Raw genomic sequence first — 18,502 nt, 5'->3', positions numbered from 1 at the left:
ACCCAGTCGGGAGCCGGCCTGACCCCGCCCCCTTACCCTCACGCTATTGGCTGGGAGGCCCCACATGGGCGGGGCCGACCGTGGGGTTGGGGAGGGCAAGGGGCGGGAAGGAGAGGAAGGCGCTGGCGGGCAGTGATGGCGGCGGGTGATGGGGACGTGAATTTAGGCACCCTGGGGAGTGGCAGCGAGAGCAGCAGCGACGGTAGCAGCGAGAGCCCGGGCGGCGCGGGAGCGGCAGCAGAAGGGGGCGGCTGGTCGGCTGCTGCGCTGGCCCTACTGACGGGGGGCGGGGAGATGCTGCTGAACGTGGCGCTGGTGGCGCTGGTGCTGCTGGGGGCCTACCGGCTGTGGGTGCGCTGGGGGCGGCGGGGTCTGGGGGCCGGGGCCGGGGCGGGCGAGGAGAGCCCCGCTGCCTCTCTGCCTCGTATGAAGAAGCGGGACTTCAGCTTGGAGCAGCTACGCCAGTACGACGGGTCACGCACCCCGCGCATCCTGCTTGCGGTCAATGGGAAAGTCTTCGACGTGACCAAAGGCAGCAAGTTCTACGGCCCCGGTGAGGAGTTGGACGGGGAGGGGGAGGACCCCCTGCAGCTCAAGCGCGACCATCTTATGATTGGGAGGCCCCTGGGCAAAGGGTTAGCTTGCCAGCCTTCTCGACATCTGGATCCCTGCGCCTTGTCTCCCGCACCTGAGACGGCCCGCCCCCCACACGCCTCGGCCGCGGCCCCTCTGGCGTTTACCCCCCCGAAGTCGGGGTCCCAGTGTCGCCCCAGGAGCCAGCTCTCATCTTTCATTTTTCTCCTATCCCATTTCTCCTCGCAGCCTTTTCTTGTGCTGCATTTTTCAAAATCCTTTTAGTTGTCGCCAGTCACGCTGGCCCTCAGCCTTTCCTGAGCTTTCTGATTCCTGGGATCGTTGGGGGCGGGAGAGAAGAAAGATTTCTAAAGTAGGGACCTAAAGTTTTAGGCCCTGTAATTCATAGCTTTCCTTTCTTTACTCTGTGTGTATGTGCGTGCGTGCGTGTGTGTGCACGCGCCACTGAGCTGCTTTTTCCCTCTACTACTCCCCATAAGGCCACGTTTAGGTACACGGAGTTCCAAGTCCCAACCCCTCTGTAAAGTCCTGTCATATAAGCAACACCTCGACTCTTTTTTTTTTTTTTTAAACGGGTTTTGGTACGAAGGTGCTTTTCAAGATTAACAATATATGTGGGATGAGGCAAACCTGAATGCAGATCCTAATAAATACTGGCAAAGGTCTTCGCCCAGAGTTTTGGGGGTGGAGCTCATATACCCAGCAGGCGTGCCTGTCCGGTTTCTCTCTTTTTCCTTTTTCCTTTTTTTTTTTTTTTTTTAGTAGGAAGGCAAGTATTCAACTACACGTTGATTATGATTTACTGTGTTTTCACTGAGGAGCAAAAACTTAAAACAGCTATAAATTCATACCCCCAGGCACCATTTCTGCAAGTTAAAGGTTTTTAAAACTTTGCTTTCAGAGAACTGTGTGTATAGGATGTTTGGTTTAGAAACCCTTTTTTTACAATGTAGTTATAGCATACATTTCAGATTATGTTAATAAACTTCAGTCCAGACTCATGGAACCTGTTGGCATACCATAAAACTGAGCAACATTGTACATGCTGGTTGTGTAGTTATTCTGAGCTTTAAAAAAGTGACTACAATAAAAGTAAATAAAATTAGAGACCTAAGAGTGACCTGTTATTCGAAAGAGTACATCCAAGTCTTAAAGTCAAGGGGGTTGGCAAGTCTAAAAACAAGTCGGTTTCCTCTTTAATCTGTTAGTCCATGAGATTTATTGACACTTGCAAATATATACTTACGATTTCTGTGCTTAGTGGCTGGAAGATATTTTAGAAGTGCTTTGGTTAGTTGTTAATTAGAGGTAAGAAATTGGAGATTCTACATGTTGAACTATTTATTTCTTAGTGGCTTGTATTTTCTGTATATATTTATAGTACATTCAATCCAACCAAGTCACAGATAGCTTATTAAGTACTTGCTTCTCGTTGTATAAAAATGAAAACCAGATGTCTGCCTACTCATATCAGCTGAAATAGTTAATACTTTTTTTGTTTACTTATGAGCATGTGGGTTAAGACAATAGGGCCAAAGTACAATATTTAAACGGACAGACCAAATTAAATAGTTAATTTTTTTTTTTAGTCAAGGATTTACACAGTATGTGTGTTCGATGATTAGAAATTGTGTACAGGTTTAGATTTTTAATACAGAGCTTAACCAAACTAAAAACTCTGCCTTTGTACCCCTATCTAAACTGACAGTGAAGCAACCAAAGTATTAGTGCAAAGAAGCATATCGGTCCTCACACATTATGCCTTGCCACTATCTGAAAATAACTAGGAGAAACAGCCTTAGACACAGTTTGGCACGATCCAGTGGCAAATGTTCTGCAACAGAAATTTTAAAATTGAATCATAATTACAATGTAGATAGCCTTTGTGTGGCTTGAGCCAGTGAGGGGGTTCCTCGTAACAACAGAGGAGTCAGCTTTAGGTTAGCTTCCACTGATTTCCAGGTCCTAATGAACAGGCTAAGAGTGATATTCAGTTATTTCATTCTAAGTAGTTATCAGTTAACAACCTAATAGAGATATTTGGAATATTTTATTATTGAAAGGAACCTTAAAGATAGCCAGATCATCTTAGGGGCTTGGAATATATTTCACATTAAGAGAAGATAAAACACTTCCCAAAAGTCTTGAAGCCAAATTTCTGGCGGTGAAACAGACATAAGTTCGGTTTTGGTTTTAATTTCTTATTTTCGTCCTCAAATCAGTTAAGCAGTTTTGTAGCAGAATAATTCAGAAGTAAAAATCCTTATCTGAGACTCTTAGTAGCTGAAAGAATGAGCTAAGGGAGCTAGAAAACCTAGTTTCTGTGCCTAACCAATATCTACTCCCATTTCTCAGTAATGGTTTTAGAGTTAAAAGATTGTTTTGTGAGGCTTTTTCTGTGTTGAAGATATTTTTCTTTTTAGCCATACATTTTTAAAGTTTGGGTTCTTAAAAAATTAAATATTGGCAGTTTAATTTAGTGGAGTAAACACATATTGGCAAACAGTTGGCATTAACTACATTTGTTAATATTAAATTTAGTAACAGTTCAGGCAGTTGGCCAGCATGTGAGGAAAGTGGACATGTAAGAAACAATGAATGTGGGAGGAGAAAGGAACCAGATTTGTTAAGCAGCTACTACATCAAATCCATTAATTTGTCATCTCCACAATGCTTCAGTGAGATTAGTGAGTATTTTTTCAGATGGGGAGCCTGAGGTTTAGGAATTTGAGGTAAATTGGCTTGGATCACACAGACATGGTATTCAAATCCAGACATTTGACCACAAAGCCTATCTATTCTATTTCAGGTATACTGCATTCTGGGATAAACTTAAAGAGAATCTCACTGCTCTTATTTTTTATACCCTCTCCTAGTTCCATAAGGATTTAAAGCCTCAAAGAAACACACTTCATGGCTTTATGTTGTGCTGTTTGATATGGTAGCTACAAGCCACGTGTGGCTTTTTAAATTTAAATTAATTAAAATTAAATATAATTAAAAATTGAGTTCCTTAGTCACACTAGCCATATTTCAAGTGCTCAGTACCCACATGGCTACCGTACTATACAGTGCACTTTATAGAGCATTTCCATCTTCCCAATTGAGTTCTGTTCAACAGCACTGATTCTAGAGGTCAGGGTAGAAGGAGTAGGAAACTCCATTTGGGGCTTATTATCTCATTTAATTTTCAGACAGCCCTAGGAAATAAGTAATGTTCCCATTTTAGAAACGTGGAAACTGAAACTCAGAGATTTTGCCCCAAGTCGCATATCTAGTAAGTGGCCAAGCTAGAAATCAAACCCAGTCTAACAGCCTTCACAGGCTATCCCCTCCCACTGTATCACAACATAATATAATTTCACGTTTCCATAGTCATAATAGATGAGGAAGACTCCAACAGATAGTATAATTTTAAATAATTTGATGTAATATTACTGCAGTGGAATTAAAACAGTGTTTTTTATTCTTTAGAATGGCAAGAAATTATACAATTGACCTTTCTAATAGTTTATCTGCATTTCTGATATTTATATATATAGCTTCCCCCATTATTCCATGTATTCTTTGACATATACCAAAGCTGTGTATTTTCTCCAACATACCATTTAAATTCCACTGGGAAGGAAAGAAGTATATATGAAGTACCCCATGAGATGCCTAATATTTAGGAGGTGGGGGAAAGGAGCACATTTACCTTTCATGTGTCTTTCCTCCTTTTTTAACTTTATGTTCAATATGTGAATTTTATTTGTAGTTTGCAGAATTGCAGCTGAAGCAACAGTTGAGGCATATAGACAAACCTATTCCTTCATGAATGTCCTACTGACAGTACCCAGCTCTCATCCTAGCTTCTTGCTTTGAAGCCAACTGGGTCTGTGTTAGGTCTAATGCCCATACACATTCATTACCTACTATTCATTACCTGCCAATCAGATAAAGGGATCAGCTAAGTCTTCTGATGAATTTTGACACTCTGCTCAAATTTATACTAGTAATTTCTACAGTACCTTCTTGTTTGGCTCTTCTGAGTTCAACATCATTCCAATGTTTTTAATCTAAGAGGGAATTGTATTTGTATTAAATACTAACACAAAGTATAATAGGATAGCCTAAAGCATGTATAAGACCAGCAGATGTTATTCAGGTTGGAGGAAAGGAGTACATTTAGTAACATCTGGAGTTAGCCATTCAAGTTCTTTTATAATAGTTCTTTCAACAGTATGACATAGATCACTCCTCCCCCACGTACTTGTGACAGACATCACTAAATAACTGCTGTACTCTTAGAGCCAGCATCTTGTCTCAAGATCTTTAATATAGGATTTCATCTCCACTTTTAAACTCTAAGAAGGAATTGCCTGGATTTCATTACATTGTTGCCTAGATAAGATGTTTTGAGAAATGAGAGTTCTCTGAGTCTTCAAAACATTTGCCTCCCTACCCTCATGGAGTTTATGGTCTGTTGAGGAAGACAGATGATAAACAGGCATTCAATACATGATTATAATCTGTAATTAAATATGATGTGAAAGAAATTAATAGGATATGTAATAGAGGTTAACAAAGGACTTTATTTAGATCAGATGGTTAAGAAAGGTACCCTATTTATATTGGTTTGTCAAGAAAGTGGGGATTGATACCTAAGCAAAAACCTGAAGGAGTCAGCCTTACAAAGATTGGGTATATCAATGTTTTGAAGCTATCTAAGCACTAGATCTAGAACTGATACTGTGTTAATCGGCAGAGGAAGAAACATCCTTATCACCCTTACTGATTTTCAGATTTGACTTGAGGCTTCATTTGATTAGTGTTACCTCAGTGCTTTTTTTTCCATCCTTTTACTTTTAACCAATCTGTGGGTTTTTTTCCTTATAAATAACATATAGCTGGATTTTTCATTAAATTTAATATCAATACTGTCTTTTACCAACTTAATCAGTTTATTTTTTATTCCTTCCACGTTTTCTCCCCTACTGATTTTTTTTAAATTTATTTTATTGAAGTATAGTTGATTTACAATGTTGTATTAATTTGTACTATACAGCAAAGTGTTTCAGTTATACATACATATACATTCTTTTTTATATTCTTTTCCACTGTGGTTTATCACAGCGTATTGAATATAGTTCCCTGTGCTCTACAGTAGGACCTTGTTTATCCGTTGTCTATATACTAGTTTGCATCTGCTCACCCCAAACTCCCAATCATCCCTCCCCCACTCCACCCGCCCCTTGGCAGCCACAAGTCTGTTCTCTATGTCTGTGTGTCTGTTTCTGTTTCACATCCCTCTACTGATTTGGATGCATTCTATTTCTATTCTTTTGGTGATAAGATTCTTTTCCTTAAGTTTTTGCTATAGAATATAAGAATGTTAACCAAACATTTTTGTATGAATTAGAAAGAACTGTCTCTTTAAGACACTTCACTGCCATTTGACAGAATATTTCTTAATATTAAATACACAAAACTATCATGTATACAAATGTAAATGGTGTCCCCTGGAGTTATATGGTACACAGCCATATATTGTGGCCCTGGTTAGAAAGCATTAACTCTAATCCCTCCCACATTCCATTTTCTGTTATTACTATTAGACTTCTAGTTTTACTGCAGTTTTTAAAACTCTACCCCCAAATCGCTTAAATTATTAACTTTTTTTTTAATAGTCGATCTTCATTTAAATTTACCAACATAGTTACCATTTTCTTTATTCACTGTCATTTCTTGCATCTCATTCCTTTGTTCAGGGTTCAGTTTTCATTTTAGTGAGGTACGTCCTATAGCTTTTTTCATTGATAGAAAAAAATTCTGTGTCTATCTGCCCTCACTCAGGAATAATAGTATAGATGTAGGATATAAAATTGTGGGTTAACTGTTTTTTTAACTCAGATCCTCAATAATGTTTTTTTAGTTTTTTGTTTTCTGTTTTTTTTTTTTTTTTTTTTTTTTTTGGCTGTGTTGGGTCTTTGTTGCTGCGTGCAGGCTTTCTCCAGTTGTGGCAAGCGGGGGCTACTCTTCATTGCAGTATGCGGGCTTCTCATTGTGATGGCTTCTCTTATTGCTGACCACAGGTTCTAGGCATGCAGGCTTCAGTGGTTGTGGCACGTGGGCTCAGTAGTTGTGACTTGCAGGCTCTAGAGTGCAGGCTCAGTAGTTGTGGTGCACGGACGGGCCTAGTTGCTCCGCGGCATGTGGGATCTTCCCAGACCAGGGCTTGAACCCGTGTTCCCTGCATTGGCAGGTGGATACTTAACCACTGCGCCACCAGGGAAGTCCCCCAATAATGTTTTTTTTTAACATGTGCCAGGCTCTACTAAAATCTGAGGATATGTGTCATTCGTTTATTTAAAAAAATTTGAACACATTATCTTTTCAGTTATTGTCTCTCCCATTCTCTTTATTACTTTTTCTGGAACTCTTAGTAGATACACATTAACTTTTATTTTTGGCTGTGTTGGGTCTTAGTTGCAGCACGCAGGATCTTTCATTGTGGCGTGTGGGCTCCAGAGTGCAGGCTCAGTGGCTGCGGTGCATGGGGCTCTGTAGTTGTGGTGCGCAGGCTCCAGAGCACATGCGCCCTGTAGTTTGTGGCACACAGGCTCTGTAGTTGAGGTGTGCAGGCTCAGTAGTGCAGCATGCGGGCTCATTTGCCCCACGGCATGTGGGATCTTAATTCCCTGACCAGGGATCGAACCAGCATCCCCTGCATTGGAATGTGGATTCTTAACCAGTGGACCACGAGGGAAGTCCCCTTAATTTCTTAATAATTTTAAGTAAACATACTATATCTCTTTAATCTGCTTCTGTTATCCTTATTCTTGGGATACCATTTCTCATATCTGTTCTGTGTGCTCACTCCTCCATGGTAGTTTGTTTCTTCATGTAGTTATAACTTTTATTACAAACTTCAGCAATTGCTATCTTTTTGTTTCTTGAATATTTCCTGTGATGTTCCATGAGGCTTGGGTTGTGGAAGTCTCCCTGTGGAGTGGTTTGGGGTATGCCTCAAAAATAGGGCCTAATGGAAGTTTTTGAAAAAAAATTTTTTTATTAGGTAATACGTGCTCAAGATAGAAAAATTTTAAAGGGTATATAGTAAAAGATAGTCTCCTTCCCACAACCCAGCCACCATGTTCCCCTCCCTAGAGGTGAGGAACCAATCTGAGTATCTGAGTCTTGTTCCAGAGCTATTCTCTGCAAGTGAAAGCATGTGGGTATGTACACCCCTCCCATGCACTAATGGTAGCATACTATACAAACCTTTAACAATATTTTAATATATTGAGAGCCTTTCATATCAGTTTAAAGAGAACCATTTCATTCTTCTGAATGTGTGCATAAATTCTATTATATGAATATATCATAATAGTCCACTTTTAATGAACCTTTGTTTCCAATTTCTTGTTATCACACATGGTACTGCTCTAAATATTCATGTATCATTTTAAAGGTGAGTAAAATCATAATTATCTATAAAATAAATTCCTAGATGTAAAATTACTAGTCTTAGGGTATGGACATTTTTAATTTGGGTACTTATTTCTGAATTGCCCTCCAGAGACATTGGACCAATTTACACTCACATGAAAATGCCTGTTTCTCACCGTCTTGCCAAAAATGTGATATTAAACTTTTTGGTCTTCGTCAATCTGAGAAGTTAAAATAGTATTTCAATATTATTTTAATTTACATTTCTCAGTGAGGTTGGACATCCTCAAAAATCTGAGTCATTTACGTTTCCTTTCCTACAAATTATCTATTCATATATTTTTTGCCACATTTTTTCGATCATGACTATTTTATTGCTGCTGGGTTTTGTATCATACTTAAAGCTTTTTTGCACTTAAAGATTATTTTTAAAAATCTGTAGTTTCTTAATACTTTTATGGTTTTAGTTTGTTAGTTCCACTTGGAATTTATTTTGTTTTAAGAAGTGAAGTAAGCATCCAACTTTTGTTTTTGTTTTCTTACAGAGGGCTGTTCAGTTATCCCAACACCACTTATAGAATAATTTCTTTTTCCCAATACTTGCTGTATTACCATTACTGTTTGCTAAATTCCAACAGATATTTAAATCCATGCTATTGTATTTTTTTCACCTTAGAGTTCTCATTCTACCTGGGCTAGGTAAACTCAGGCCCCATTTCCACAAACGGCACAGGCCTGGGGTTTTAATTTTTCAAAGTCTTCCCTGCCCCCAGCCCAGCCTTGAGCCCTGGGGCCAGGGCCACTAGCTCAACCCACAGTATTGCTGAGAGCCTCCTAGTTTGAATTTTAGAAACAAGGTTAAGTTTTCAGTTCCTCTTAGAATTATAGTAGTCAAGAGATTATCTGGTTTGACCTCCAATTTTAGGCATGTAAAATTTGCCCAGTGTCAAACGTAGGGTGCGGCCTTGAACCCAGGTATCTTAACTTAAGAGGTATTCTTTCAGTTTTACCATGCTGCCTTCTCTCTAAAAGTCCTGGGAGTTCCTAGAACTAAGTATAAAAAAATAATATCTATTAGTTGGGTTTCATTTAGTCACTTTTACATATTGTTTCATTTGTTCCTAGGGACATTATAACCTTATTTGTTATAAATTACTCAATACCAAGTATTATTAGATTTTTTTTTAACTTACTTTAATAATCACAGAAGACTATTGTCAGAACATGCCAGAAAACTGGGCTGTTTATAAACTTTAATAATGTCTCTGAGAGCTATGGTTTTTATACCATGGAAATAACTAAAACATTCTGGAATTTTCTCTTTCATAAATACTAATGTAGATACATAATCATCTTAATACTCATAAAATTATGTTACATATTTTAGATATTTACTTCCTCCTGGAATTTTTTGCTCATTAAATTATTCTTAAAACATTGTTTTACAGTGACCATATGTTGTTGCCTTCAAAAATGTCACCCCATTGTCACTTGATTGTATTAAAGTAAGCAGTTTCAGGATACAATAACTAGTAGATTTACTGATTTTTGAACTTTAAAAATCTGTATCATGGGCCTCCCTGGTGGCGCAGTGGTTGAGAGTCCGCCTGCCGATGCAGGGGACACGGGTTCGTGCCCTGGTCTGGGAGGATCCCATATGCCGCGGAGCGGCTGGGCCCGTGAGCCGTGGCCGCTGAGCCTGCGCATCCGGAGCCTGTGCTCCGCAACGGGAGAGGCCACAACAGTGAGAGGCCCGCGTACCGCAAAAAAAAAAAAAAAAAAAAAAAAAAAATCTGTATCATAAGTGGTGTTAACTCTTAAAACTGTTAATGAAATCTGAATTCTAACTAGTATAATGTCATTTCAGTGTATTTAACAATATCGTGGAAGTAAAATTTATCGTTAAAATGATGTCCTAGAATATTTGTTATATATGTATATTTAAGAGAATCTGTCTTGGCTAAAAAATTGGGTGCATTTTTTGTAGCAAGAATTTTCTTGAAACTGTAAATCTAGTTTTGTATCAGCACTATATTTTAGTCTTTGATAAAGCAAGAGTATAATTCGCTTAGTTATTACTGAAATGTTAATATCTAAATGAGCCTTAATCTAAACAATCTGATTAATTTATGTAAGCTAGATTTGTGTGTGTGTGTGTGTGTGTGTAAATTATACCATACTGAAGACCTAATACCATTTAAAATTTGCTTTCCTTGGGTAGCTCTCTGCTATTATAGTATTATGGATAGCCAAGAGTAGTTATCAAAATATTAGAATCAGTAACATTTAGGTCTGTTATGTAAGGAGGTAGTGGAAAGGGGAGGTATTACTGACTTCTCAGATATGGTTCTGATTGTGTTAGGGATGCAGAGAAATATACTTTAACTGGACCTCAAATCCTCCTTTTTCTGAGCAACTCATCCTTTTCCAACTCTAGTTCTGAATCTTTATATTACGTTCTTTATGGTCTTACAGGAAAAAGTAAAGAAAACTGTTTTCAAAAAAACCTTTTCAGAAGTTAAATGCTTCTTGAGGGAAATTCGAAACATGTGGAGAGCACAACAATACAGAGAGTGGGAAAATATGTTAATCACTGAGTCATTCTTTTCAAGAGTTAACAAAACATCATTTTGTCTAGAATTAGGCTTGGGTTATTAACTGTTGACTCAAGTTCACTCTAAGTTAGCCAAACAAAAAAAAGAACATCATTCCCTCTTAAGAGAAGTTGGCAGACAATTTTACTAAAGAATACACTGTTATATGTTAATATACTCAAAGATGGAGGGTTTTATGACTCCTATTTTTTATAGTGATCATCTTTTCTTCTCTCCTGTTTACCATTTGGATATATTTTAAGGTTGATACTGTGAAGTATCCTGAAGTAGATTGACTTTTGTAGGCCATGGAGGTAAATATTATAACACAATGCTAAGAAAAGCTGTTGATTTCTAAAAAAAAAAAAAAAGCTTTTCTTGTTAATGCTCTTCCATTTTGATTTAACAGGTATTCTAAAATAGCCATTTCCCTGAAATTTTGTGATTAGTGAAATGCTCCAGTTTTCAGGATTGTCACTCCATCTTTGGGTTTGTGGGTCCCCTGTGTGTTTTCTCAAGATGTGCTGTGTTTGAGGTAGTCAGAAAAGTGGAAATATTACTTCCCAGTTCTGTCAGTAATTTTAGGCAAGGCACTGAATGCCTCTGTTTCAGTTTGTCTGCCAGATAGGGCAAAAACTGTCCCTTCCACTTTGCAATACTGTGAGAGAGGAAAGTGAGATTGCTAGGAAATTCTCCAAAAAGTTGAAATTCTCATTTTACATTTGTAGTTTTTTATAGCCTTGATCAATTTTATTTTTTCTTTTGTGTGTTTGACTAATCACTGTTTTAAGTTTGTAAGCATTGGTCCAGTTAGCATTAAGAGGCTATATATTATTCACAGATTTTTTTTGTCATTGTTGCTTCTTAAGAAAAAAACCACATTAGTTCTCTCTATATATATACATAAATGTGTATGTGTGTGTCTGTGTGTGTGTGTGTGTGTGTGTGTGTGTGTGTGTGTGTATATATATATATATATATATATATATACATATATTCTCCATCTCCTGAAAACAGCCATTGCCACAAAGCATGTGGAGTTATACCACAAAAAAACACAATTGCTTTAAGGTGGACTGCTTTTCTTTCCCTAGGGACTGTTCTTGCTTAGTTTTAGAAGTTAACTTTGGGAATTCCCTGGTGGTCCAGTGGTTAGAACTTGGTACTTTCACTGCCAGGGCTGGGGCTCAATCCCTGGTGTCGGGGACCCGCAAGCCAGGTGGCATAGCCAAAAAACAAAAAAAAATTAAATGTTTCTCATAAAAAAGAATGAAATAATGCCATTTGCAGCAACATGGATGGACCTAGAGATTATCATAAGTGAAGTAAGTCAAACAGAGAAAGACAAATATCATATGATATCACTTGTATGTGGAATCTTTAAAAATGATACAAATGAACTTTTTTACAAAACAAATAGACTCACGGACTTAGAAAACAAACTTATGGTTACCAAAGGGGATGGGGGGGGATAAATTAGTAGTTTGGGCTTAACATATACACACTACTATATATAAAATAGGTAAACAAGGACCTACTGTATAGCACAGGGAACTATACTCATTATCTTGTAATAACCTATAATGAAAAAGAATATATATATATCTGAATCACTTTGCTGTACACTTAAAATGAGCAGCATTGTAAATTAACTATGCTTAAATTTAAAAGAAAAAAAGTTAATGTTTCTCCAAAATAATTAACTCCAATTAAAGAACTTCAGATTTTACTCTGTAAATAGAAACAGTATTAAATTTCCTTCTCTTAAACACTTTTTGAATGTCAGTTGTCATACCTTTTTGAATGTCAGTTGAGATAATGGGCAAAGTTTGAAAGTTACAAATGTTGGCCCATTGTAAATAGTGTCCCATTTTCTTATATAGAAGACAAATTTAAAAGTATAAAATGATAGCCTAAGTTTATATTAATAGGGGAATGATTAAATAAATTATAGGTATATCCACTCAGTGGGAAAATATATAACCCTTAAATGATAATTGTGATAGTCACCTAATATTAAGCAGCAATATGGAAAGTACTTAAGAACGGGAAAGCAGGAAAAAGTACTTTACTGGAAGTATTGCCTTTATTTTCATGTTAATATATTAATACCTAATAATGCTACTTTTAAATTTATTAAGGCCACTTTTTTGTTCCATGCAACAAATTTTAAAAGAAACGAGTTTTCCTACATCCAATGAACTTTATGGTGCAGTGCTTTCTGTAATTCAAATTAACGTTCATAAATGTTTAGATTTTTGTCTATTTAAGTAAATTTTTGAATTCTATTCTTAAAAGTATAGATGCTTTTCTGACACATAACCTTCAATTTCCTAAATGCTTTCAAGTATGAATATGGCTATAATCATTTTTTTGCTCATTTAAAAATCGGGATTTCCATTTTTTTCTACTTGTATACTTCTCATTAGAAAATGCTTTATTCTGTTATATGTGAAGTAAAATTTTCCTCTCCATTCTCCAGAAATGTTGCCACTGTAAAGTGCTTGGTCTGTATTCTTCCTGGTGTTTTTTTTGTGCATATACAAACGTGGGTGAAATGTGCATACATGTATATCTTTTTTTAGTTCAAAGTGAGTCATACTATATAATTTGCTGAATTGCTTTTTTCAGTTACTATATCATGGACTTCTTTCTGTGCCTGTACATATAGAGTTACCTCATTCTAAGAAATTTCTTCTCATTATCCTATTTAGTGTCTGTGCATGTTTTGAAATTAAGGCTGTGTACCAAATAAGAGTCATGAGGTTTCTTTTACTTGACTTTTTCATTTGAGACATTCTAAAATAGGGTTAGATAATCTAAACAATTTCTTTTTTTTCCCAGCGGGTCCATATGGAATATTTGCTGGTAGGGATGCCTCCAGAGGACTGGCGACATTTTGCCTAGATAAAGATGCACTTAAAGATGAATATGATGATCTCTCAGATTTGAATGCCGTACAAATGGAGAGTGTTCGAGAATGGGAAATGCAGTTTAAAGGTACCTTCATTTTGTTGGGTTCTTTGCAAATATTAAATATATGGCCAAAGAAAGTACATACTGTTTCATTACTAAAGAGCCTAAGGATGCTGTCTGTTTTCACTGCCATCATTATTTGATGATAAACATAGCTAACTATCAAAATGATTGTTACATGTGCTTATTATTTATAAAATCCATATTTAAAAATTGGCTTGTTACAAACTATAAAATTTATAAAAATTGTGACACCTTTAGTCTTATAAGGCTTGTTCATTAAGGTATAGTTTTTTAAATATAGAATTTAAAACAATTTAAAACAACTAATATATTTAAAACAATTAATTATTTAAAACAATTAATTAGTGATATTGATATTGTAATTTTAGTTTATTCTAAAATGATTTTCTTGATCTTACCTTCAAACCATAAAGGAAAAATGTCATTCTCCTTCATTACATGCTCATGACATCAATTTTTACCGCCTCTGTGAACACTCTGGACTGCTATTTATGTGACCTTTGGATCCCTTGGTATACTTCTTCTGGCTTCTTGGCACTTATACTGGTTTTGCTATACAAAGCAGTCCTCCTGTCTTATCCTCTCAGTTTGTCAGTTAATTTGCTTAAACTAGATTCAGAGTCTTGACCAAGAAATGACTAAACATGTTATCACCTTGGACATAACGATGTTCTAAATTAAACACCTGGTAACATAAAAACAAGCAATGTAACCAAGATCTAAGAAGAGAATTTGATAGGAGAAAGAACAATAATGTACTAGGCACCACATATTGGGACCTCAGAGAACACAGGATAATAAGTAACGAGTGAATTTTCATCTTCTCATTTGGTTTGTTTTCTTAGGGACTACTAGCATGTGTCACATTTTCTCCCCAAGAATTATTTCCTGGTTGGATCTACTTTCCATGTGATTTTCCACCTCATGTACTCTTTCTCCCCAAGAAAGTAACCATTAACTTTTTTATGGTCTTCTAACTGTTGGAAATGCCCTACATTGCCAACTTAATCTATCTAATTACAATACTTTGGGCTATTAAAATTTAAAGAACTATTCTGAGACTCACAGTGCACATTAGAGTTTAACCAGTTTTAAAGTACACGTCCTCATACCTATTCCAAGAGCCTGACATGGGTGACGCCAAGATGGGTCCTGGGTGTGCATATTTTTTTTTAAAGGTCTCCAAGTGATTCTGATGCAGTGTCCTTGATTAAGAACTGGTTGTATGGAACACTCTACTGCAAAGCACAATTCCCAAGCTTTATGAGTTCCCTGACCCTGTTTTCTTTTGTTCAAGTGTTACATGAGTACAAAGACTGGACAAGGTAAACAATAGGAAAAACTTATCTTGTTCTATATGACTCTAAAGGAAGCATACAGCTTCCCTGCTGTATAATGGAATAGTGAGACAAATTTGATCACTACTGATTTTCTTTTGATGTATCTTTCAGAAAAATATGATTATGTAGGCAGACTCCTAAAACCAGGGGAAGAACCATCAGAATATACAGATGAAGAAGATACCAAGGATCACAATAAACAGGATTGAACTTTGTAAACAACCAAAGTCAGGGGCCTTCAGAACTGCAATTCTTACTCCCTTTCACAGAATGTCCAGCGTCTTTGGGTTTGGTTCACCTGCTGCAAAAAAACATTCAACAGATTGTTTGTACAAGCTAAATGAGTCTCACTATGAAGATTTGAATACTAGACATTATGCTGCCAGACTCATTTGTTGCAGTTGTTTGTAATGTCTCATGGGGCTTCTTCATCCTGAAAAGAAGGAGACAGGGATTTTTTTAAAGAGCAAGAAAGTCACAAGATTACTTTTCTTTTTCTCTGTTTTTTTTTTTTTTAAATCAAAGACAACCTGATACATATTTGCTACTTAAGTGTACAGATCTCCTCAAAAAAAACAGCAAGGAATTCCTACTTCATGCGTTGGGTCTGTTTTAGCAATGAGGGAGGGAGGAGACCTGGGCAGGAGCTGGGGGGTGGTGCCCATCAGTCTGAGTAGTTAAGGCTACTGAAACACTAAGATGTGAATCCCCGAGCTTTTCTTTTTGGGTTTTGTCAGAGAAAAGAAAAAAACCTTTATTTCTAAGAAATTTTTGGAAATTAAAAAAAGGGATTTCAAGTGGATTTAAGTCAAAGCTAATTCCCCAACAGATCATTTGAAACTGGTTTTTATCCCTTTCCTTCCCCTAGATCAAATCAATATTAATTGTGCCTTATTTCACTTACATTGACTTGAATTATTTTTAGGGAAAGCCCCTATGTGAATTCAGAAGTCACTACAAGCAGCATTGAGACTGAAGTTGGAATATTCTGTTGACCGCAAAACCTTGATGTCATTCTGTGTATATAGAATGTAAAAGGAATATTCAGTGTTACTGCCATATATGTTAATATACACAAACTTAATTAGCATTGTCATGGCCAAATGCATTCCCCCATGCTTTTCTCTTTTCAAAAAAAAATTGAAAAACAAATCAACAACTCTATTCCCAACAGATGCCTAATTTTAGGAGTCTTGACTCTCACATCTCACTGGTGTGGGTGCATGAGGCCGTAGTATGGATGTCGTGTGGGTGTGTCTGAGTGTGTGTGAGAGCACCTTGGAAGGGATCTGCAGATACTGTAAATACCCGTACCATTTTAATAAAGCATGTACAATAAACCAAAATAAGCTTGAGTTGGACTTTATATACAAACTGTAAGCCAGTGCATTTATGATATGGGAGTTGAGATTGTGTATTTGATTCAAGATAAGGAAAAATCTTGGAAATGAAAGGCAGGCACTGGTTAACCAAGTTGTACACATTGTACCACATTCACTGTAACTTTAGGAAGAAATTCCACTTTGTGGAACATTCTCAAGAGATCTGAGATTATTCAGGTAAGAATTGATATATTAAAATGTACATATTTTTTCTTTATATTTTGATGCCAACTGATAATACTAGAAGTAATAGCACTCCAGGTGGTAGTTATTGAACACAAAACAATAAAGGATATTATACTGATTGATAGGTATTAAATTCTTCTATTAGTTTGAAAAAGCTCTTACTACAAGCCCTATATGTGTCCATTATTTGATTTCATCATGACTATTTAGGTTCTTAATTGGAGACAAGTTATACCAAAAAAGACAATTCTATTTAATAAGTCAGCAGTTAGAGAAAAGAATTCTCCTGCTTTATGAGTATAATATATGCAGAAGCCATCAAAGAAAGAGGAACTTTTAACTGCAGTAATAAGCTAAAGTATGTAAAATACTACATTCTATTGTATTAAGTCTTGGAATGTTTTGTAGAAAATGATGAACTTCAGCCAGATCTTTGCTGAAGACTGTTTGTAACAACTGAAGAGTCTTAGTAAATGATTTGTGTGTTTTTATGTAAAATATTTTCTGAACAGATTTGTTAGAGTATGTGTCCTCTGGAGTAAACTGATATATATGAATCATTTGAGCCTAAAGTTAAGAAGTAAATCTACACTTGTGAATAGAGAAACCGTAAATATTCATGCAGTAAAAATTATGCAGTCTGTTAAGAAAAATGAGTAATGTTGTGCTTTGGACTTGAAATAAACAGTGTTCTATGGACAATTCCTCAATTTCAGTTGAGTTTTCTCATTCTCAGGAAGTTTGGTGGGCAGTCAGTGAGTAAGGGGACGGGAGCTGTGGTGGCATTGTTGCTGTTGTTTCTCCCTTAACCACTATTTCCCTAACTTGCCTGATTATTAGAACCACTTGAGGTGCTTAAAATACAAATTCTTGGTCCCCAGTCAAAACCTACCACCCACTGAGCCAGAATGGAAAGAGAATGAGTCTCAGACTCTATCTGTAAGAAGTGCCTTGGGTAATTCTTATGATCAGAATTTTCAAATGTGAAAAACACCACACCAGTCTTTTCAAGTTATACAATTGACCCTTGAACAACAAGGGTTTGAACTGTGTGGGTCCACCTTATTTTCTTCAATAAATAAGTATTACAGTACTACAGTACTTCATGATCCACATTTGGTTGAATCTGTGGATGTGGAACTGCAGATCCAGAGGGCCGTAAGGGGAATTTCACTCAGCACAGGTCGGTACCTCTGAACCCCTGCATAATGTTCAAGGGTCAGCTGTATTATCTATCTTTGTCATCTACTTGAAATGGACATTAACCTTAGATAATTTTGGTCTGATTCCCCGTATTTGGTTTTCTGTTTCACTCCCTAAACATCCATAGCATTTCTGAGTTAAAAATTAGGAGATTTCACATAAGAATCTAGTATGTGATTTTTTTTTAAAGATCAAATTTTTATTCTCTTCTGTTTTTTGTCTTTTGATAACTTCTCCAAGTTGGCAGTATGTTTCCCAAATAAAGTCTATACTGTGTGTACTAGCCAGTTTCTCTCTGTTAGGAACTGAGCCCATTTAGATTACAGATCACGTTTTTAAAACCTTGACTATGGTGCTTATGTTTTCCTGACAGTAATTCCACCTGCCTTTTTTGAAATCTGCAGAATCTTGACACTTTTACCCCCACCTACAATCTAGAAAGCAAAAGTTAATATGTTGAACTATTACTGGAGAAAATTAATCTCTCGAAAACTTGGCGTAAATCAGACTCTCCTCACCCAAGTATTCCATTTACCTCTACTGATAACTGAGAAGTGCATCACATGGCTAGAAATAGATGCCATTGGCATGTAAACACAGTGTATAGCCTTACAGTGCTTATATGGATTAGAACAAGCTGGTAAGGAGAAAACTTTAATTCGAGAAGATATATGCACCCCAATGTTCATTGCAGCAGTATGTACAATAACCAAGACATGGAGGCAACCTAAGTGTCTTATCGACAGATGAATGAATAAAGATGTGGGATATA

General features: G+C 36.8%; 1 protein-coding gene across 2 annotated transcripts; it reads left to right on the top strand.

Moving 5' to 3' along the window:
- Positions 1 to 19: 19 nt before the first annotated feature.
- PGRMC2 (progesterone receptor membrane component 2) lies at positions 20 to 17,231 on the top strand. 2 transcript variants are annotated; one of them, XM_081237254.1, is made up of 3 exons: positions 101 to 553; positions 13,464 to 13,619; positions 15,071 to 17,231. In XM_081237254.1, exons 1-3 carry the CDS (start codon positions 136 to 138, stop codon positions 15,166 to 15,168), a joined length of 672 nt encoding a protein of 223 aa, XP_081093380.1. In that variant the 5' UTR covers positions 101 to 135; the 3' UTR covers positions 15,169 to 17,231. The 2 variants fall into 2 exon arrangements, with proteins under 2 accessions (XP_081093379.1, XP_081093380.1); XM_081237253.1 differs by lacking the exon at positions 15,071 to 17,231 and having other exon boundaries at positions 20 to 553; positions 13,464 to 13,753.
- The last annotated feature ends 1,271 nt before the right edge of the window (positions 17,232 to 18,502 follow it).

Source organism: Mesoplodon bidens (assembly GCF_964165515.1).
Source record: "Mesoplodon bidens genome assembly, chromosome: 1".
NCBI lineage: Eukaryota > Metazoa > Chordata > Mammalia > Artiodactyla > Ziphiidae > Mesoplodon > Mesoplodon bidens.
The sequence above is the reverse complement of the archived record's forward strand: the minus strand, read 5'-3'. Positions and strand labels throughout refer to the sequence as shown.

Excerpts from the sequence above, each read along its gene's own strand:
- PGRMC2 (XM_081237253.1), top strand. The coding sequence starts at position 136 with ATGGCGGCGGGTGATGGGGACGTGAATTTAGGCACCCTGGGGAGTGGC. Across the intron at positions 554-13,463 it reads CAGCAAGTTCTACGGCCCCG|CGGGTCCATATGGAATATTT; the intron begins GTGAGGAGTTGG and ends TTTTTTTCCCAG.